This window comes from Panulirus ornatus, chromosome 19 (genome assembly GCF_036320965.1).
Source record: "Panulirus ornatus isolate Po-2019 chromosome 19, ASM3632096v1, whole genome shotgun sequence".
Taxonomy (NCBI): domain Eukaryota; kingdom Metazoa; phylum Arthropoda; class Malacostraca; order Decapoda; family Palinuridae; genus Panulirus; species Panulirus ornatus.
This window is the reverse complement of record NC_092242.1, coordinates 65,833,016-65,857,519: the sequence shown is the minus strand read 5'-3', so window position 1 is coordinate 65,857,519 and position 24,504 is coordinate 65,833,016. Positions and strand designations below refer to the sequence as shown.

At 41.5% G+C, this 24,504-nt stretch overlaps 1 protein-coding gene across 2 annotated transcripts in view; it reads right to left on the bottom strand.

The window, feature by feature from the left end:
* LOC139755633 (B-cell receptor CD22-like) overlaps window positions 1-17,700 on the bottom strand; it is a 125,418-nt gene extending 107,718 nt beyond the window's left edge. For both annotated transcript variants that reach the window (XM_071674223.1, XM_071674224.1), the window contains exon 1: window positions 16,339-17,700. In XM_071674223.1, the coding sequence (XP_071530324.1) occupies window positions 16,339-16,486 (148 nt within the window). In that variant the 5' untranslated portion in view covers window positions 16,487-17,700. The remainder of the gene's footprint in view (window positions 1-16,338) is intronic.
* Window positions 17,701-24,504: the final 6,804 nt, after the last annotated feature.

The window sequence follows — 24,504 nt, the reverse complement described above, 5'->3', positions numbered from 1 at the left end:
ATATACATACCTACACAGCTTTCCATGGTTTACCCCAGATGCTTCACATGCCTTGCTTCAATCCACTGACAGCACGTCAACCCCTGTATACCACATGACTCCAATTCACTCTATTTCTTGCCCTCCTTTCACCCTCCTGCATGTTCAGGCCCCGATCACACAAAATCTTTTTCACTCCATCTTTCCACCTCCAATTTGGTCTCCCTCTTCTCCTCGTTCCCTCCACCTCCGACACATATATCCTCTTGGTCAATCTCTCCTCACTCATTCTCTCCATGTGCCCAAACCATTTCAAAACACCCTCTTCTGCTCTCTCAACCACGCTCTTTTTATTTCCACACATCTCTCTTACCCTTACGTTACTTACTCGATCAAACCACCTCACACCACACATTGTCCTCAAACATCTCATTTCCAGCACATCCATCCTCCTGCGCACATCTCTATCCATAGCCCACGCCTCACAACCATACAACATTGTTGGAACCACTATTCCCTCAAACATACCCATTTTTGCTTTCCGAGATAATGTTCTCGACTTCCACACATTTTTCAAGGCTCCCAAAATTTTCGCCCCCTCCCCCACCCTATGATCCACTTCCGCTTCCATGGCTCCATCCGCTGACAGATCCACTCCCAGATATCTAAAACACTTCACTTCCTCCAGTTTTTCTCCATTCAAGCTCACCTCCCAATTGACTTGACCCTCACCCCTACTGTACCTAATAACCTTGCTCTTATTCACATATATATATATATATATATATATATATATATATATATATATATATATATATATATATATATATATATATATATATATATATATATATATATGTGTATGTATATGTGTATGGGGGGGGGGGGTTGGGCCATTTCTTTCGTCTGTTTCCTTGCGCTACCTCGCAAACGCGGGAGACAGCGACAAAGTATAAAAAAAAAAAAAAAAAAAAATATATATACATAGAGAGAGAGAGACGAGCAAACTGTAATAATCTTGCAGGAGTGCAGAGTGGAGCCTTCTACAACCACAAGGAATCTAATCTTAACACATATGGTTCCTGGGAATATCCGACGTCATCAGTCACACTCTGGTGAAGCGACGTGCATAAGAGAAGAGGACAAATAAACTCGTTTGCCCTGCACGAGAAATAATTACCCAGAGTACAAGAGAAGGAGCATTATCTTCCCCTCCCCCCCTCTCACCCCACACACAAACTCCTTTGTTGCTTAGCTTATCAGCTCCCAAGGGTTTTGCTTCAAGCTTAATGGCCAGCCATTCCCAGCTGACTTTTATGTAAGATTAGAAAACAAAGTAAAAAGAAAAAAAAAAGAAGAATGATGAAAAAAATGAAAAGAAATCCTTCATCAAAATTTTAGAAGGTGAATGAATTTAAAAAGATGATTAGGGCATTTTGCGTCAGTATTATGCAAAGATAATTCTCCCACTGGATAGAAATATTTTCCCACTTTGAATTAGTCATGTATGTTTATCAACCGATATTATCTTGAAGAGAATAGCGTATGGCTGTTGCCTTTTTCATTTCTTTACTACCAGTCTTTTTTCAAGCTTTCTTAACTGCTACTGTTACATATACATTATGGAAAGGGAATTATACATACCTGTTATTCTAAAAGTCTTCTTTTCTTTATTATCATCTTTATATCTATTATCATTATTATCATTATTACAATTATTATTACCTCCATTATTCACATTTATGTTGTTATCATATCTATTTCATTGTTAACATCATATATATAGCATGAGTGTAATTATTCAATTGTAATTACCTACACACACACACACACACACACACACGTCAAGCCTAAGTCAGGTACCCAGGTGTGGAGAGAGAGAGAGAGAGAGAGAGAGAGAGAGAGAGAGAGAGAGAGAGAGAGAGAGAGAGAGAGAGAGAGCTGCTGTTTTGTTAAGAACATATTTCCTTCGATCGCTAAATGTTCATCATGTAGCCCATGTTAACACTCGTCCGAATCACACCCTCCGAGACGAGTCGAACTGCGAAATGAACCAACGAACGAAGCAGCGAATCCCGCACAGCGAAACACACTCGCCCAATGGAAAAATCTGCATATACACCAGCCCGCCAACATCAACCAGAACCCTGAAATATCCCGCATTCTCAACATTCCTTGTGTCTACTGTAGGGGAGAGAGAGAGAGAGAGAGAGAGAGAGAGAGAGAGAGAGAGAGAGAGAGAGAGAGAGAGAGAGAGAGAGAGACTCTTCCCTTTGTCCCATTCATCAGGGAAGGGGGACAAACATTATTGGCACTTTATTGGCAACACTGGAACACCCTTACATATTTTCACTGCAAAATCGGCCTTCTTCTTCTTCTTCACTGCCTGGCTGAAAGATTGTATTGGGTACAGTTAGGTCTTCACTGAAACCAGCCATATCTCTGTGATATTTACGTATCATCATCTCTGTAATCATCTTACAAAATGTGACTTGAAGTTTGGTATGTGCGTATGTGTTCCTAAATATATATATATATATATATATATATATATATATATATACAAAGAGAGAGAGAGAGAGAGAGAGAGACGCTGGGTGGACTGGCTGGAGAGGTTTTCAACACCTCAAATATTTGGGGAGAATGTTCAGTGAAGATGAAGTAATGGAGCCTGAGGTGCTGGGAGGGAGGGAGAAGGAAGGAGGGAGTGTTGAAAGGTAAGCAAGCGGCTCGAGACCTACGAAGAGGTTAGTGGTACATGATTCCGGGTTCTGCAGAGGTGCTGGAGTGTGTGTGTGGTTAAACAAGACTTAGGAGAAGAAAAAAAAAATAAATCTTTAAGTTATAGCATAAAAGGTGAATTTAGCGACACGTAAATATCAGAAAACATTCCCTGTTTTTTTCAAAGGTGAAGATTTGCATATGGCTTACATATTTGCATAGATACATCTACCCCTTTACCAGCCAGGGAGAGACCATCACCCCGTCTGCAGTCTGGGACAACTCCCCCCCTTGATCCTTTCCAATTAGGGACATACTCCATCCCGTCCAATCATGGCCAGACTTCCCCACCTCCTCCGCTCAATGGGAAGGCCTCAACCCCGACCAACTGTGGTAAAGACGACTATCCCTTCATTCAGGGTCAAGATTTCAACCCCAACCACCAGTCTGCACCACAGAACTCCGCCTCATCGCCCCATAAACCATCACAGTCTCTGAAAAATGTCTACGTCAGATCACAGAGTCAACCACGGACATATCTATTTATATATATATATACTTTTCCCCCTAGAGTTGAAACCTCCAATATCCACTCGAAGACACAGAAAGAGTAAATAGGGCAGGCCTTCATATCAAAACGACATGAGACTACGTAATCACCACCTCATTAACCTCACACAAAGACTAGCTCCATCTTCACTAGGACTACTTCACAAGAACTCATTATGTCCTCTGGGTAAATACTTGGGGCTTTGGAACTCGAGGGGAGGAGGAGAAACAGAAAGGGGCGGGGGGGAAGAGGAGGAGGTGGAGGAGAGAGAGACGATCTTTGATGCGTGGATTGTTTCAGCATTGTGTGCCCCCCCCCCCCCCCCCCACACACACACACACACACACACACACACACACACACAACCCAGGCGATTAGTGGACACGGTTGATAGCTTTACTACATTGCTTGTTTCGAGGAAATGATACTCGCTGGAGGTATAGATTAGACCGCTATACAATGCCAGAGATTGAGAGAGAGAGAGAGAGAGAGAGAGAGAGAGAGAGAGAGAGAGAGAGAGAGAGAGAGAGAGAGAGAGAGAGAGAGCATATGATAATCAGGTCCCTCTGATTAATGTCACTATCTGGTGTAATATGCCATCACTGTGAACCTCTGCATCTTAAATGCAGCCAAGATGTTTTAAGAGGAATCTATCTAGTCTATATTATCCACTCCTGCGCAGGACAATGGCACAAATATCTTACGAGCCACAAGAATGCAAAACCCACAGAACAACATGATAGTGTGCACCATCTTTACTGTTTTGCAATTAACACAGTTTTCCTACGTCTCAAGATTGCTCTAAGCAATCGTCAACACGGTATGTTATACACAAGGGCAACATGTCATTTCAGTAGAGGAAAAAAAAAGGGGAAGTAAAATTATTTCCTTTTTCTTCTGAAGATTTACATTTCGATAGATCAGTTTCCCCTGTGAGAGCGAAACAGTCTTTTTGAAACAACCATCAAAGACGCCTGAAGCAGACATATAATTAATCGTCGAAAGGGAGACGGGTGGTTGGGGGAGGAGGGGGAAGATCCAGATGGGCAGGGGGGAGACGTAGGTAGGGAGGGAGAGAGGTGGGTAGGGAGAGAGAGAGAGAAGGTAGAAACACCGCCTCGATCTATGTACAATGATTCAGTATTGGTTATTGTATCGACTTCCTCATGCACTCACTCCCGTTCAGGCGCTGACATACTTACACTCAGGGAAAGGTTTATATTGGCTGTCTCATATCATACATCCTCAGAAGCAGGCAAATACACACATACATACATATGTGAGTAAGACGTGCAGACGTATACATACATAAATGGAATACATGCTCATACACTAATATATATATATATATATATATATATATATATATATATATATATATATATATATATATATATATATATATACATATATATATTAACACACACACACTCCCACACACAAAATATTCACTCGCAAACATTAATCGTATTTGATACTTCATATCACATTTACAGAAAACACATTTCGCCAAATGTTTAATGTTTTGGCAAAAAAAAAATGTTCAACTCAATTTATTTTACTGATGTATCATCAAAGAAAAACTAAATTGTCAACTGGTCATGCAAGCAAGTTTAAATGAGCCATATTAGCTTGCCCTACTAGGCCTGCTGACAATTACTCACCCAACATTCATTTCAATCTATGGCTCCACTAGACATACAGGTGACCCTCCACGTAGAGGAACAGTGATATATATCTCTTTAGAACTTATATAGGGGAACTTTTCCTTATAGCTTTTGAACTTATGTGGAGAAACATTGCTATATATCTTTAGAACTTCTGTAGAGAAACATTGCTATATATCTGTAGAACTTATGTAGAGAAACCTTGCTATATATGTTTAGAACTTATGTATAGAAACATTGCTATATATCTTAAGAACTTATATAGAGGAACTCTGCCATACAAGTTTCATTTTCTATAGCTATCTTTAGCGTCCATCTTCATGCAAACGGAAGAAAATTTCCGCTTAACAAGTACATGTATCACTCTATATCGTCAAGTTATCAAAATAAATCCTTATTTTCCCACGTTAGATGCCCCGGCACGGGCAACAGAAAGCCCATTTTATAGACCAACCTCTAAATGGAGGATGAAGAGCAGGGTTGAATTCTGGACGGACTACCGCGTCCAGAATTCAAACACATGTTAGATATCACCCTCTCCATCCGGGATATCGTAATTCGATAACGTTCCCTTCCCTCCCGCCTCACCCAAGCGTACGTGACGAAGGGCTACGTACCGTCACCAAGTCAGAAAGAAGCACTAGAGATAACAGCGTCACCAGCAGGGTGGGAGGAGGATCACCAAGTACTGTACGTGTGCCTCCCACCTACATACGCACCACACTGGACTCTCACTGGCACACGAGACACGTCTGCACCATCGTCCCACAAGCGATGGAAGTCAGAGATGGTGAAAATGTGCCATGAATGCTAACCACACACACACACACACACACACACACAGGAGTAAGGTAGACTGTCTCACCAAAGAACAATTGTACTCATTTATAGCGAGGGACTCAAATGCTGAACGAAGTCCTTTGACCAAATCCTACCAAGTGAAAAAAAAAAAAAGAAAAAGAATTCCTTCTAGATCCATATTTGTTCTCCATCTTGATTTTCTTGACCTCTCTCCTTCTCCCTCCTCCTCTGGGTGGATAATATTGCAGTGTTTGAGTTAGGAGTACATTTCTTTCTGAGTCCTCTCGTCTCCTAATGAAAATTGAAAGAGCTGCTGTTGAGGTATTTGAATACGCTCCTCCGTCACCTATGAGGAGTTCACGTCGAACTTGTATGTTCCTCTCGGCTCTCTCTCTCTCTCTCTCTCTCTCTCTCTCTCTCTCTCTCTCTCTCTCTCTCTCTCTCTCTCTCTCTCTCTCTCTCTCTCTGTAAACCACAAATAAATGAGCGAACGTCAAAGCACTCTGTCAAAAGGGGGGCTGCAACGCACTGAGGCGGACAATGATATTGGGTCGGTGGACGGCGGGCGGGAGGGGAAATTTCTGGCGTGCAAAACAGAAGGGGTCAAGATATTGCGCTTCTCGCGATTCTTTTTTTGTTTCTTGCGCAGATGTGATTTCCCGGTTGTTTCTTGCGCAGATCTGGATCTCCCGGAGAGATTCGTCTCATCCGGGACTGATTTCGAAAAGTGTTTTAGCAACGTCTCGATAACATTTTGGTTTAGTATACGATAATGATAAGAGGAAAACCTGATTTGTGAATGAGCGAGTTTTAATAAGGCTGTCGCTGAAGTAAATGATGGTGTAAATGAACACTGTAAAGGTCAGAAGTAACTTATGTTATATCATTGGGATCAGACAGACTACGAGCCACGACCAACCCACCTACGAAAACCTACAACGATGTTTTTTTGTTTTGTTTGTTTTCATTTTCAGAGTACAGGGATAGACAGGGCGTAGCGCTCACCGCAGAGAAACAGTGAGTTAAGAAGAGCGACCCGTGCGAGCTTGCTTCTTGTTGCCGGGTGAAGATGGGGAAGATTGTGTGTGTTTGTGGGCTGAATACCAACATCTTCCACGCGTGGGTGAGGGAGAGAGAGAGAGAGAGAGAGAGAGAGAGAGAGAGAGAGAGAGAGAGAGAGATGGCAATCTCGGCCACGAAGACGGACAGGCAGACAGATAGAGACGGACGGGGAGAGAGAGAGAGAGAGAGAGAGAGAGAGAGAGAGAGAGAGGCGTGATAGCTCACGGAATGAAATGGCTCAGATTACAAAAGGCTGACCCGTGGCGGACGATTTGTTCACACAAAAGAAACGAGAGAACTGCTGCCGCTCTCGTGGTGTCTAGTGTCGGGTCATGATGAAGGTCCCTCACGACTGTGAATACCTCATACACGTAAATACGCACGGAAGCGAAACCATTCATACGCACACAAAAACTGCGTATGTAGATATCACACACACACAAACACACACACACATACATACATACACACATACACACACATATACATACATACATACATACATACACACATACACACACATAATATATATATATATATATATATATATATATATATATATATATATATATATATATATAAATACATTTTCCCTGGGGATAGGGGAGAAAGAATACTTCCCACGTATTCCCTGCGTGTCGTAGAAGGCGACTAAAAGGGGAGGGAGCGGGGGGCTGGAAATCCTCCCCTCTCGTTTTTTTTTAATTCTCCAAAAGAAGGAACAGAGAATTGGGCCAGGTGAGGGTATTCCCTCAAACGCCCAGTCCTCTGTTCTTAACGCTACCTCGCTAATGCGGGAAATGGCGAATAGTTTGAAAGAAAAAGAAAGATATATATATATATATATATATATATATATATATATATATATATATATATATATATATATATATATATATATATATATATATACATGTATAAATGTGATACGTAGAGAATCATGGATGAAACTGGTATGTTACACTTGCAGGTGTGGTGTAGACCAGATGTGCACATCATCCTCTTAATTGATTGTTAGTACACAGGTGTGCTTGTCTCTGTACTGCAAGCCTTACAAAACATGAAAATAACACTATCCTTTACTAGGAAAAATGGTGAATGATGATGTCGAATTCCCCTGTGTGTGTGTGTGTGTGTGTTGCGCTAAAGAACGAAAAAATGGAAAAAAAATGAAAAAAAAAAGCGTATCATTTACAAAGGGGGTTGTGGGGTTGTGTAAAAGGATATGGTTATTAGAAAATAGATTTATTTTCAGCCTCTTTTTTTTTTTAAAGGTACACAAGCCATTAGAAAACATGGCCAGTGTTGACGCCTGGATACAGCCTTGTGTCACTCCGTTATTATTACAGGGCGTTACCACTGTACTGCCGAAGGAGAACGATTGAGGTGGTGACTGGTGTCTCCCGACCCCGGCCCAGGATCTTGAGATGGCTCTCTATTCCTCTCTTTCTCTCACGAAGTGAGATAGAGAGAAAGAAAAAGATAAAGATAGAGATAGAGAGAGAGAAAGCGATAGAGATAAATAAGTTGATAATAGATAGATAGATAGGTAGATAGATAACGAGAGAGAGAGAGAGAGAGAGAGAGAGAGAGAGAGAGAGAGAGAGAGAGAGAGAGAGAGAGAGAGAGGTGTTATAGCACTATACGTGTTTCATTGTGTTTGGGGGGTATGGGGAAAGGGGGAAATAATGCCGTAATTCTCTGTGTATGAAATGAGACTACCATTCATATGGACTATTACGGAGCGCGTTCATAGTCTCACAGCTCGCGAGGCTGGGCCTCTGTAAAGGGAGATTATACGGTGAAAGGTTTTATTATATGTGTATTTTTTTTTCCCCCTCCCCTGTACTGAACAGATCCAGAGGGAAATTTGTTCACGCTCTATTAAGTCTAAGGGATATAGAACCACACACACACACACACGCTCTCTCTCTCTCTCTCTCTCTCTCTCTCTCTCTCTCTCTCTCTCTCTCTCTCTCTCTCTCTCTCTCTCTCTCTCTCTCTCTCTCTCTCTCGAGGAATCATGTGAGAGAACACAGCTTCTGGGTGAAGGAGGTCATTTTGATATCGAATCTCTCAAATTTCTAAGAGAAAGTGATCTCTGACATAAAGGGCAAGGCTAAGTGGATCATATTTTACCTCGACTGCCAGAAAGCATTTGACACTATGCCGTATGGGAGGCTGATAAGCAGGATCACCATGCAGGAATAACGGAGAGACTCCTATGGGTAGAAGAATATCTGAGCGGAAGGAAACAAAAGCCTTTTCGAGACGGGCTGAGTTCATTAGCGGAGTGCCACAGGGTCCTCTTCTAGGACCATTGCTCTTCTGGATGCATGCGATCTACCTGATAGCAAAAATAGACTCCCATATGAATACGGATATTTGCGGATGAGGTCAAGAGGGGAGCGAGAAGTGAGGAGGTTGCATCATATGACAAGGGAAACCTAGACAGATTCCAATGTTGGTCTGACACATGGTTGTTGAAATTCGAACCGAGTGAAAGTAGAGTAATGAGGAGGGATCATAGATTAATGAGGAGGGATCACTCTGTAGCCAGAGTCCCAGCCTGGAAAGAAGAGTGAAGGAGACAAATTGTCTACTGGCAAATATAAGAACAGCATTCATGTTCGTGGATGAGTAAATATTCAGCAAGCTATTCATATCTTACATTAGGCCAAAAGTATAATTTGTAGTTCAAGTTTGTTCACTGCATCTACAGAAGCACAAAGAACTAAAAGAGAAAGTCCAGAGGAGGGCACCAAAGAGCTGAGTTACAAGAAAGGATTAGAAGCCTTGAATTTGCCCAACTATGAAGACTGAGGAGTAAGAGGTGAACTGATCACATCCTTTAAGTTTTGAATCCGCTGGATGATGTATATAGTACACAGGTATTCGAAGATGAAGACACAGAACAACCATCGGCTATGATATGAAATAGAATAAACTTGTTATATAGAATATAAAGAAGTACTTCTATAGCATAAGGATAATGTACCAATGGAATAAGCTGAATTACGATAATGTAGTAACTGCTAAGAACACAAAGATATTTGAAAATGATAATATGTTAGTAGAGATCGTTCAAGAGATGGGGTCCCAAGAGTGTAAAACTCCGTCACCACTGAGTACAGATAAATAATTCATTACTAACTGATGAAACTGTGAAAAACATTCCGTCTCCATTGAACACAAAAAGATGATCAATTTCTGAGTGATGAGACAGTGAAAGCTGCTTGCACATGAGCGCTTAGAAAAATTATCATAGTCGCAGAAAATGTTCAAGAGATGGGACTTCAGAGCTGTAGAGTTCTACACACATCCTGTAGGAATACCTAATGTTAGAAGTACTACATCAGAAACAGCACAATGGTAAGTGCATGTTGGTGCAGAAATATGTTTCAGCTTATTGAAAAGAGGCATGACCTCTCGTGTCTTGCTGTTAGAGGTCAGAAGAGGCAGCGTAAACATGTGTTGATGTGTTCGATAGGGTAGTGTAATGCTATGGTTCAATCTCCAGCATATGAACAGTATTACCCCTTTGCAGTCATACAGCATTACTTGGTCAGGCACTGGTGAGGGGTGTGAGGTGTGGTATGCCACCCTCCCGACGGCCATGAGAGGAGAGACGCCTGAAGATGTCATAAGATCCAATCCCAGCAGGATCGAGGGAGATGTCAGAGAAGCCATGGTTTACTTAACAGCTCTTAGGCAGGAGGAGGAGGAGGAGGAGGAGCAGGAGGAGGAGGAGGAGGAGGAGGAGGAAGTGCTGCCAGCACTTATCTGAGCGCAGCAGCAGCCTACACGAAGAGGAGCCTGAAGCTATTCGCACGGATTATTCCCCATGATCGTGTTATTTCAGCTCTGATGAGACCGGAGGGGGTATCTTTTGAAAAGAAAAAAAGAAAAATAAAAACTGCCTTCAAGGAAAACGTACCTAATGTGGGATGAAGGCCATTGGAAGGGGATATAAGCCTTTTAAAGGTCGTAGGACCTTAATTAGTTAGGAAAATGACTGGGACAACTACAGCATTACCTCCTTCCCCCTCCTCCTCCTCCGACCTGCCGCCTTCCTTTGTCATGAGGATCAGGAATCTACAAAGCTCCTAGAATCCTCTCCCTGCCTCGTGGAGATGTGTAACCAGAGGACACGGACGGTGAGAAATTTCTTTTAAGTCTGTAGTTGAAGGAAATCAGGGCCTTCTCCCTTCCCTTCCTCGAGACGTTAACTAGAAGACGTAGATGGCCAGGATAACTTCTTTAGCCAGCAGCTGAAGGAGATTTCTATCTTTACGGAGTTTCCTCTATTCATCCCCACAGAGTAGAGGCAGGGGCGAGAGGAGGCTATCACCGGACAATGCATCCACCCGTGCATTCCGTCGGCCTTGACATTCTTCCCGTTGATGGCTTTAGAGCGAAATTCCTGACACCGAACACCTCTTCAGTTCTGCGGGTGATACACCAAGGAACCGTGCTGCTTCGAGAGGGTCGACGAGGGCTGGATTCTGCAGGAGCTCCCTGACGGCGAGCACTGCGTCGAGGAAAAACACTGACTGAGGAGGGACGAAAGCTCTTCAACCAGTCGAGGATGTTGCTGTGCTTGATAGCGACTGCTGAAACATTCCATCCCCTTCAGCTTCAGCTCGAGTTAGAGAACAAGTCTGCTCCTTTGGCTTCCAGTCTCTCTCTCTCTCTCTCTCTCTCTCTCTCTCTCTCTCTCTCTCTCTCTCTCTCTCTCTCTCTCTCTCTCTCTCTCTCTCAGAAGATCCAGCCTCTTTCCCCACCCACCTCACAGACTTAATAGTGGCAAACATTGTTGGCATTGAAGAGCTTCCTCCGACTCGTAAGGTGATTCTGAGGTACCCCCTCAAAAAAAGAAAAAAGATATCTGTGCCTCATGAACATGATGACATAGTGGACCTTGTTGACGAGAATGAGCTCCTGTTCTGCAAGGAGGATAACACTGAGTGTCTCATCGATTCACAAGGTCCTTCTTACCGACACTAACTGGAAAGATCGACGCTTCAGGGAGCTCCCAACACCGTGGTAACCCTCTGCTATATATGTATGAGAGTTCATACCGTGAGGGAGGGGAAAAGATGACCAAACATTCTTGTACCTCACAGCCCAACAAGACCCTCCTCCCTTCCCTGATTAGACCAAACCAACCAGGTCTGGTAAGGGGTCTAGATGTGTGCAGCCACAACCAACTGAAAAAAAAAAAGACCCCAGGTGCCGTTACTTTAGAAGGTTATGATGTAGTATTTAGCCTTCATAATCGTCTCTTTTTCACCCATCCCCTTGCCATGATCCCTCACTTTGCATGCCTCCACGTCCAAAACACCTGCCCAACATATCACATAATCGTCTAACACATTCAACAGCCCTTAGAAATAATTGCCTCATATCCTCTTCATCTCTTCTTTTCCACTTAACCACTTCCTCATCTTTTCCCTCCACTGATGATCGCATTTGCTCTCTTCTTCTCGTCACACGATTCATCTCCTTTCAAAACATTTTCTCGTTCTCTCTGAAGTTTTTTGATACTTTCTTTCTCACCAAAACTTTCGTTTGTCCTTCTTTCCAGTCACTGCACCTTCCTCTTAATCTCTATTTTCTTTCCACTTATACATCTCCCAATCACACACACTCCTTCCCTCAAAAGTCTCTCTACTCTTTCAAGAACAGCTTAGCTTCCTCATCCCACGACTCGCCATCCATCCTCACATTCAGACAGCCTTCCGTCCGCCACACTCCTCTTTCGCACATGTTATCATTGCCTGCCTTAACACCTCCCGTTCCTCACCCAGTTCTGGTATCCCCTCAAAAAATTCTCTTTTCAAGGGTCACTCCCGTCCACCCGCCTCCTCCCACCTCCATGGGTTACAACAGGAGAGGACTGGCAAAGTTTTCTTAGGTGTGCCGCGAGAATGAAGCAGACTCGATTCACAGCTGAGACAGATAGATATATAGGTAAGTATATAGATAGATAGATGCTACCAGACTCCGCCTGCATATCGATACACCGCTAGTGAAAGCCATCATATATATATGTATATATATATATATATATATATATATATATATATATATATATATATATATATATATATATATATATATACACCATTGTGACGGGGAGGAAAAGGGAGTTAAGAAATTCATAATTCATATTTCTGTTGGGGCGTTTGCTGAATGTCAAGTTCCTTTATTTGAGAATTTTCATTTTGACGATTTATACACACAAAAAAAAAAAAAGATTCGGGGGTTTCCTTTGCTGGTTCAGCAGTTTTGGATATACGCTGAGGAAAAGATCAACACAAGGGCTGTTATGGGCGTTTTTCATTCCTTCTTTCAGCCTTTCTCCTTTCTCACGAAAGATTTCTGCAAGTCAAACCATCATTGTCATTTCGGAGTTATTTTTACAGTTTCTCTTTATTATTCTTTTCCCTTGTCTCATGTATATATATATATTTTATGTGTTCTCAAGTATGGCATTTATATTCATCAGCTGTTCAAGATGATGCCTTCTTTTTTTTTTCATTCTTTTTTCTCTATCTAGTTTTGACCTTTGGTAGATATTCCATTATCTCATTTACTCTCTCTCTCTCTCTCTCTCTCTCTCTCTCTCTCTCTCTCTCTCTCTCTCTCTCTCTCTCTCTCTCTCTCTCTCTCTCTCTCTCTCTCTCTCTCTCTCTCTCTCTCTCTCTCTCTCTCTCTCTCCCTCCCTCCCTCCCTCCCTCCCTCCCCTCTCTCTCTCTCTCTCTCTCTCTCTCTCTCTCTCTCTCTCTCTCTCTCTCTCTCTCTCTCTCTCTCTCTCTCTCTCGTCCTTCGTGGACCTTCCCCGGACATAACGAGAAGGGGACGCGATCCTAAGCAAATTTATATCCAACGGGACGTGTGTATCCTGTATGGCCACTGAGAAATGACACCAGCCACTGGCATTGTTTTTCAGCTTGAACTTTGTAACATCTCACCGTAAGGGCGAGAACTGTGTAGTCCGTCATGGATTCTTGTGTCTTATATGATCAGCGAGGGCATCTTCATATATTCATAAAGTCCCACTTCGACAAGAGAATCGTGTAGTTATGAAGATTTCCTTGAGATCTGGGCATGGCTAGTTGTCCAAGAAGAGAGCTTTTGAAGGAGTTGAGATCTCATAGGAACAGTGTGATTTGGAGGTTTTAATTCAGCAGGATTCTTTTCTTTTTATGAAGTTATGAATTCATACACATAGGCTCGAGGGTAGGACTTCGTGGGAATTCAAATGAGGTGGTATAACGTGGGTGGGATCATGGGTGATGTATGTGAGAAGGGTGTTCCCATGCCTCATCCATCTAGGTAAAATGTGGATGAGGGATGGTAGAAGGAATCACTACGCCTCATCCATTAAGGTAGACTGTGGATGATGGACATTGGAAGTTCTATGACCACATCCATTAAGGTATGTTGTGGTAAATGAATAATAACAACATCCATGGTTAATGGATACAATAAGATGGGTTTCATCCGAGCACATATAGCCAGTAAATTTGAGTTGATATCTATTCGTGAAGCTGACACTCAATTTCGACTTGTTACATAACAGTTGAGTTCATTACATATACGTGGTTTAGCCCCGCGCAACATTCTAAAACACTCTAATGATACCTGAAAACTCTTTTAAATGCAATAATGCAATTATTAGACGTCTTTCAACCAAGGCAAACTTTGGGGAGCAGTGTGAACGGAAGTTAGAGGCGTGAGATCCATAAACCTTTTTCAAAATGTTGAATCTTATTATAGCCAGCAGGCCAGCCTGGGTCATACACCGAGTTGGCCGGGGGGAGTGGAGTGGGTGGGAGGAACTTGAGGGAGAGGGTTGGAGGAGAATCATATGCATCGTTTGGGTGCCGGAAGAGAGGAGTTGAGGCCGTCAGTATTACAGAGGGAGAGAAAAATGAGTTGACCACAGGAGTCTCCACAGAGATTCTCAAGCCACACCTTCGTGTGCGAATCTAATAACCCGCAAAACTGGATAAGGATGACTTTTTCTCCACGACACCTGCGATTTCCATCTGTCTACTGTTGATGAATCAACATTATACCGTCTACACGACACCACACCTAAGCCTTTACAGCTCGTGATGAATAATCTATGTCTTTCGAGACCCCTGCCTTATTCAACAACTCCGCGATGAATAAATCCTATGACACCAGCCCCTACACCTTAAGAAACCCTACGTGATGAATAAACCATCTCCTTTCTGACACCTGCGTCTGCCATCAACTCACTAATGAATAAACTACCCCTTAAGAAACGCCCATCTTGACCGTCAAGTACCTAATTAATATACCATCATTATTTTTAGGACACTTACCCCTTAACAAATGAGCCCCGTGATGTATTAATGATCTCTTTTATGATAGTTACCCCTAACCATCACCTATCAATAAACCATCTCTTCTGTGGCACTTGTTTTAACCATCATCGATCAAGAGAATAAAACCAACTCTTTTAAGACACCTGTGATTTTTAAACCTTTACCTCCCTCATGATTAAACTAACTCTCTCAAGACACCTGCTCAGAACCATTATCTTCCTGTTGTATAAACCATCTACCCATTTGCAAAATCTACCCACTTCAGGATTCTGTAAACTTCGGCCACCCGTCTGTCAACTGTCGAGTTTAGCTTCGGGAGTATTCAGATGTTTAACCCTCATAATATACGAGAGAAACTTCCTTAATTTTATGTACATGCAAATGTCATTGGAGTTGTAGAATCTGTCTTTAACTCTGACTCTTTTTGATTCACCTCATTTGTTTTTTATTAAAGGAACGAATCTCTTAAGGAATCTGATTTTGATTTTGGTATAAGAACGACCAGATGGTAAGTTGAGGAATCCACCTTTATGTATGACAGTCTTTTGAACATCTAATTTTTTTTTAATTGATAAAGGAACGATGTGTATCAAGACACTTGGTTTTGACTTCAGTGTAGGAACGAGCCACTGGTGTAACATATCTAAACGTTATGATATCAAACATTCTTTTTTTTTTACTGGGCTCATCTTTAACAGTACTATGATTATAACTCTGTATAACTCGTAATCTATTGTGTATAGTTCTTGGCGAAATCCCAATGTCCTTCCATCGTCTACCCATAACTGGTAAAATTATTTGTGACATTACCTCAAATTTGTCTTGTTGAGGGTCTAATATGAATATCATATCATCGTCATGTATCTTCATCTCATATATGTATATCCAGCATATATCATGCTAGGACCATAATCGTATCACGTATCATCATCAACTTTTCATTTCAATATCTGAGTTAATGTCATAATATATCCCTTGATCTAAATTATACATCAGACAATAATTACCACGTATTGCTTCTTTGTGATCGCTAAAATCATAACTATCATCTCTGGCAGTTCTATTATCGGATTGCAAAGAAATATACATTTTATATATATATATATATATATATATATATATATATATATATATATATATATATATATATATATATATATATATATATATAAACATCTTTATACGATGATCTTACCTTCGTCTTCCTGGGAGCGAACCGTTGTGACAGCGACGAAGAAAAAGGTCGTTAGCATGAAGGCCAGATGGGAGATCATGATTGGTGTAGCCTGCACACCGGAACGACGCGGGTGACCAGCTCTCACACACCTCACTGCCTCCCTCATAACCCCTCACACTCACTGGCTCTGCCAACCATACTATGTTACGACGGAGGTCAGGAGATAACGAGGCTCAGCACACTCTCCATATCGTGTTCCTATCGCCCTTATCTGGGCATGTTAGATCCAGCGATGTTGGCTATTGAGACCTTCGCTAAATACGCGTGAGAGTACCGAGGTTTACAACAGGTGCAACCGCGAGGCGTACGCAGGAGACGACACACGTCAGACCTCAAGGAACATCTGTGGATGTCTTATTCCCTCGTGTTTTCTCGTGCAGATTATGTCACTCGCCTCACCAGCGTGGTGGGGCTGGGCCAGATGGTAGAGCAGTGGACCGGGTTCCCTCCGCACTTAATTCCACACTAAATGTATCTGAGAATCTCTTATGGACTGCCTGGTCTGGATCCACGGATGATAGTTCATTGCAGTAAACCTTTTGACCTTTTTCTTCCAAGCTTTTTTTTTTATATATTTCTTTCTAGTGAAGGTTTCTAGATGAAGGGTGATTTTCAAAGCCACACGATGCCTTTTTTTTTTTTTTTGAGGGGCAGTAATTCTATTTTTCAAGTGTTGGTAGTCGTGAGGTATATGTATATATAGCTGAGCTTAATAAAGCATGTTTCATTTACATTAATTTCAAAACTTTCTCATCTATTTCCCGTTAAGAACTACTACACAGTATGGAGTTTCTTACTTTATATTCATATATATTTATACATATATACTCACACACACATATATATATAGACATATAAATATATAGATATATACATATGTATATATCTATGTAATTCACTGTGTCATTATGGACAAAAATGCGACAAATCAACTGAAGTACTTATCAAACTTAAGCTTCAAATATCTTATCGTGTATGACACGTTTAATGAGCGATTCAGAAGCCGACCCATCGCGAACGTGGTTGTTGTCCAGCCTCATTGAGACATTTGAGGAAAAAATGAATTCATACACGTCTCTGATCGACTGATTAGTCATAAATAGGGATGGCTCTCCTTCCCCCTGGGGATGATAATAGGGTGGGAAGACGATGACGATGTGGCAGTAGAAGTCTATCTCTCAAGACCCCATCGAAGTGAAGTGGTGGTGGCGGTGGTAGGGATGTCTTCGCCTTCTTCTTCGGCGTCGTCGCCGTCGACCGCGGCAGCGCCTCCTCCTCCTCCTAGTGAGCGGTGAGGGAGGGAGATGTGAACCGCACGAGGTCTCCACACACACTAACCCGCTGCTGCCTGGTAGAGCCGCCCAACGGTGTGTGTGTGTGTGTGTGTGTGTGTGTGTGTGTGTGTGTGTGTGTGTGTGTGTGTGTCGTTGGTTCAGGGGTAGGGTAGGATGGGCGGGGAGGCGCTACTCCCCTCCTATCTTCTCTCCTCCCCTGGAAGGGGCAGGCGGGGTCGCCATCTCCCTTCCACCACCTGGCTCTCCCTCCCTCCCTCCCTCCACTCGCCCGGGGTCAGCCTGACCATGACAGCCACTGACGAGAGAGAAAGCCGTTTAGAAAACCACTCAGGGAACAGTTACGTCAGAGAGCAACCAGGATATACGGATTTCGGTGGACAGACGACTTCTAGGATAGAAAACCTCTAGGAGAGTGGCTTGGAGGGTGGCTAGGAGAGTGGCTAGGTGGCTAGGAGACTGTCTATGAACACAGCTCAGTAGCAAATAGTATCACCAATGCTGTACACTCTCATCTTTCAAGCTGCTTTTATCAGTTTTTATTGGTAAAACGATCGATAATCATTCACATTTTTCGTTGAACGAGACAGGTACAATGATTCCCTGGCTTTCCGTCGTTGACCACATGACTTCATTCATTCACACTCCCACACGACTCTTGGCTAAGTGATGTCTTTCAATTCCCTCAAGCTTGACGTCTTATTGATAAGAACCGTTGATACCTAAGGGCGCCCATGGCCTTAGAATTGCCTTGTTAACACCTGAAGGAGGTGTTCAGGATTGTTCAGTTGATGGTTAACAGGGATGGCCTCAATGAATGTTGACACTGGACATTGAAACTCTCTATCTAACAAACAAAAAACATTCTCTGAGTATTGCTAAGAACAGATATGACAAAAAATGAGGAAAACTATTTCTAAGCCTACAAAATTATCGAGAGATTAATTATAAGCTGATGAAAATCATTTAAGGATTAAGTAATAATCAAAGTCTGATCCCTAAAATCAGGATTAGAATCAGTCAGTTTATAAATATACATCACCACTCTCCTGTATTTTGAATTTCACTTGAATCGGAGCTTGGCCACACCGAACTCCAATGAATTACTGAAGTTACCAAACCTGAATAATATTTGAATATAACCTGAATGACTTTGTTCAGCTAGGTTCCCTTAAACTGCTACAGCTGTCTGCTCTCCGATTGGTAGTTGGGAGAATAAAGTGACACAGATGACTATTAAGTATGACACTTAATGGGTCAATTTCTGCCCTTTAAATTGACGACATAGATGACTGTTAAGTATGACACTGTTTGGCTAAATTGCCTTTTAGATAAACGACACAGATGAGTGCTCAGCATGACACGTAATAAACTAGTTTCTGACTTTTAAAAATAATTCTATTTTACTTGACAGTTCCACGTTCTCTGAGTTTATTTCACGTCCTTTGAAGAGAGGAAAAAAATGCAATATGTGAAATGCTATATTTGCGTGTATATGTATATATATATATATATATATATATATATATATATATATATATATATATATATATATATATATATATATATATATATATATATGCACACTAAAGAACTTCTAACAGCACCGAAAGACTTCTAACAGCACTGAAAGATTTCTAACAGCACTGAAAGACTTCTAACAGCAGTGAAAGCATTCTAACAGCACTGAAAGACTTCTAACAGCAGTGAAAGCATTCTAACAGCACTGAAAGACTTCTAACAGCAGTGAAAGCATTCTAACAGCACTGAAAGACTTCTAACAGCAGTGAAAACATTCTAACAGCACTGAAAGATTTCTAACAGCCCTGGAAATCTTCCGTCAACACTAGACGTTCTTAGGAACCAATGTCGGACCTTGTCAATAACTCATAACAATCACAACGGGGCTCTCTCCACCACCACCGCCACCACCGTCTTGTAAAAAGTAGGAAGTACTTCTCTTCCCAAGTACTAGAGATGCCTGGAGCACTTTTAATACCAGAGAAGAGAGAGAGAAAGAGAGAGAGAGAGAGAGAGAGAGAGAGAGAGAGAGAGAGAGAGAGAGAGAGAGAGAGAGAGAGAGAGAGAGAGAACACACTCCGGACTGTCTGTTATTACTGAAGAGATTGGTTATGTCGCCAGCATACATAGCCAGTGTGGGGGGGGGGGTGTTTTAAGTAGTTGGTAACGAGAGATTGAGAGATTCTGAAAGGAGCTGGAGAGATGGACATTCCCGACGACACACACACACACACACACACACACACACACACACACACACACACACACATACACACACACACACACACACACACGATAAAGTAGATTGTCTGTAGCCTCCTCGAGACCGGCATGACATGATCAACGCGTTCTCGTTAAGTGGACGATAAAGTACGCATTATCTCGTTAAGCGGACGTCAGACTACGCATTATCTCGTTAAGCGGACGACAGAGTACGCATTGTCTCGTTAAGCGGACGTCAGACTACGCATTATCTCGTTAAGCGGACGACAGAGTACGTATTATCACGTTAAGCGGACGACAGAGTACGCATTATCTCGTTAAGTAGACGACAGAGTACGCATTATCTCGTTAAGCGGACGACAGAGTACGCATAATCTCGTTAAGCGGACGTCAGACTACGCATTATCTCGTTAAGTGGACGATAGAGTGCCCATTATCTCGTTAAGTGGACAACAGAGTACATAGTCTTTCGCTGTTTTTGTAATAGACCACAAATTTTCGCGCTGTGTGGAGAATAGACCACACATTTCCTCGCTGTGCGGTAAATAGATCACATGTTCTCTCTATGTGGACAATAGATCACATATTATCTCACTGTGTGGACAGCAGACCGCACATTCTTTCCCTCCGTGGATAACAGACCACACAATCTGCGTGAATAACAGACCACATAGTGTCTCTCTGTGTGGATAACAGACCATATATTCTCTCTCCCTGTGGATGATAGACCACATTTTCTATCTGTGTGTGGATAACAGAAGACCTCTACATATTCTGTTCTTACCAACGACAATGTTCCGGAAGAACTTCGAAAATTTCTTAAGAGAATTTCTGTGTTTTCTAAATCAACTTCATAATCAGTTTACCACAATGTCTTGAGGCTATTACACGAAAATGAATATACATTATAAAACAAAGAAATGTCAAAAGTCTATTCATAGGCTATACTAAAAGATTAAAAAAGGGAGCGGGGAAAAAAAAAAAAAAGATTGTGTGGAAACTGATTGTAATTGACTGTAATTGATTGGAGTTTGTTTCACCGACGAAATGATTAGCGGGAAGGGGTGGGGGTTTGATGGTGGAACAGAGGGTGGTGGTGGGGTGAATGGCATACAAAACTATCTGGTTCGGTAATGGTCGGTATTCAGTGGTTGCTGGATACTGAGGCAAATATCTGTGGCCTGTGATTGTATAGTGGAACGCTCTTAAACTTCTCGACTCTCTCTCTCTCTCTCTCTCTCTCTCTCTCTCTCTCTCTCTCTCTCTCTCTCTCTCTCTCTCTCTCTCTCTCTCTCTCTTTCTCTCTCTCTCTCTCTTTTCTCAGTGGAAGTCACACTTCTCTAGGATGAAATGTCTGAAAGGCATGAGTTGTAGTAGAACTACATCAGAACAACAGATCTGAAGGAAGGTGTAATACAATTCAGCAGTTGAAAACATCAGAAAATAAAAGAGAATAGAAGAAGGCTGCAAAATCTATGCGTTTCCCTTATCGAGTTCTGGGTGATGATGAATAGGAACGAATTGCGAAATGATTTTTGTAAGTGAAATGCGGGTTCGTGTTTCCGTAGACTTATTCGCCCGGTGTGGCCCTTGATGCTATGTTCTATTTACCTGAGACAAAATTGATGTTATTGTGTAGGATTTCGCTCAAATCGTTAAATGTAATCTAATGTAATTGGCCATTTATATACATATATATATATATATATATATATCTTTTTATCTTATATGTTTTGCTTTGTCGCTGTCTCCCGCGTTTGCGAGGTAGCGCAAGGAAACAGACGAAAGAAATAGCCCAACCCACCCCCATACACATGTATATACATACACGTCCACACACGCAAATATACATACGTGTGTATATATATATATATATATATATATATATATATATATATATATATATATATATATATATATATATATATATATATATATATATGAAAGCAATACCACGTGCAGTGAAATGCACTGTTTTGATTATCAACACTCACGTAATCTTCTTTAGTTTCTATCTCAACACCAGACGATGATGCAGAAGTAATCTGGCTCAACTGAATCTGGCCTTTTGTTGAAACATCGAGAAACTTTCTCATGGATTCATGATTCCAGTTTGACACTAGTGCTTTTTCTTTGAATGACTTGTTTTATGAATCACCTTTCAGGCTTTGGTTTCATCCTTTTTTTTGTTCCTAACTACTTTCGACGTCTGTTTGTTACTTGTGAAGAAATCACCAAGACAATTTCTCTTTCCCTGTGTGAGCGACGTTGCTGAAGATACACTCCTCTTTTTATAGATTCGACGAAATGTCGTTGGTTGGACGGCTTCTCCCTCTCCTTCGAGAGGTGGCGTCAGTGGAGGTCGTGGACCAAAAATAAACGCTAATAATAGCGATGATGACCAGGTCTTTCCCACGCATTGTAGTGAGGCCACAGAACTCTTGATCCCGGCTTATCATATCTCTGGTGCGAAAAAAAAAAAAGAAAAAGAAAACGGAATTATTGTGAACTCCTGGACAGAGGTCAGTGGTCCTGTCGCACTGGCTCACAGATTAAATGGGACATTCTCTGAGAGAAAGAGATTAGATGTGATGGCGACAGAGCCAATTCACCAGCGGAAGGATGTTTTGTATATCTCCAACACGTGGGTGATTCGTGTCTCACACTGGTCTTATCCTGTTGGCTGTAAGGATCAGACAGTGAAAGATGGTTTGGGGAGGCAATGGTTCGACGCCCATCGGGGGCTTTGGTAGGCACGTAAAATCATGAGACATGAACGAGTATCATCCATTTTCAAACTGGGAATAAGTTGATGGCACTAGCATAAAAGCTATTTGTCTACTCGATCCGAAAGAAACAGTTTCGGTTATACCGAGACATGATTCGTTCCAGGGAGGGACGATCTTTATTCTAACCTATTCTTCTACTTCATTCGAAAGAAACCGCTTCGGATATATATCGAGGCATGATTTGCTCCCCGAACGCTCTCTTTTAACCTAACCTGATTCGATAAAAACTGCTTCGGTAAATACCGAGACGTGATTCATTCCAAGAACGCTCTTCTTTTAACAGATTCTTCCACTCGACCCAAGAGAAACAGTTTCGGTAATATCGGGACATGATTCGTTTCTCCACTTGGACGTTCTTTTCCTCTGTTTCCTTTTTCTTTCTCCTTGTAAGATTATTCCTAAGAGAATTTAGTCCATAACAATGGAGGATAAAGAGCAGAAAACCCTGTGCTTGCAGGAAATCTATTACTCCAGTCGAGGGTTGCTCGAAATGGGGAGGTTGTCTTGCAGGAGAATCAGCCGGTGTGACCCAAGGGTGTTCAGGCCACAAGCTCGAACTAAAACAATTTATTCGGCCAAACGTTGCACAAAGAGGAGATTGCAGAATAAGATTTTACAAGCCGGTTTGAACCTTTTCCGAGAAGGCTATTCTCTCGCTGTTATAATTTACATATGTATGTATATATATATATATATATATATATATATATATATATATATATATATATATATATATATATATATATATATATATATATATACATATATATATCTATATATATATATATATATATATATATATATATATATATATATATATATATATATATATATATATATGAAGGTAGTCAGACGACTGTAGATACGAATTTAGATCCTACTAAAAGAAGAGTCACGTGGAGTTGTTTCTTGTTTAGCGTTCACAGAGAAGCAATCGAGTTAATTCCTGTAGATTTATACATCGGAAATTGATATGAAAGATACACGGCCTTCGACATTTTAGATCCAAATTGAAAATCCAGAGGAAGCTCTCAGTCTTCAGGTCAATCGAGTTAGATCACAAAAGTAAAAAGAGAATTTTGCACACGGCTGAAATTGCTCGACTGAAAGTGTAGGAGTAAGTGTTCGTAAAGTGTAAGTGTTCTGTCCTGGGTGTGAATGGTGAATCTTAATTGAATCCTTCACTTCAAAACGACTGTATTTCACTGTATAATGACATTAATGTGACGTTGTTCGGCGAGGCCAATATTGTGTCCTTTTTCGCATGATGCCACAGGTTAGAAGGAGAATCAATGATTGCAGAATGGAGGTATATCATACTATTGCCCCACCAGAGTCTTGTCAGTCATAAGTGTCCAGGATGTATCTAACTAGGCGGGCTATACAGGTGTTACGTTTCATTGTCCATTTTTTTCAATAAGGTTTCGTATAAAAACGAAGGATGCAAGCTCCTAAGTTCCAGCCATCTGGGAGTGTACATACGATGAGATGCTTAAACCACTGAAGAAACCTGGGAACTTAAACTACTGAAAATGAGAGATGAGATGCTTAAACCACTGAAGAAAACTGGCAACTTAAACCAATGAAATTGAGAGATGAGATGCTTAAACCATTGAAGAAACTGGCAGCTTAAACTACTGAAAGTAAGAGATGAGATGCTTAAACCACTGAAGAAGACTGGGAACTTAAACCACCCACATCCCTCCCCCATTGAGAATCGTAGCTAAAACCCCTGAAAAACGGGATCTTAAACCAACAACAGGAATAGATTTAACGACTACAGCAGAGGGCATTAAACC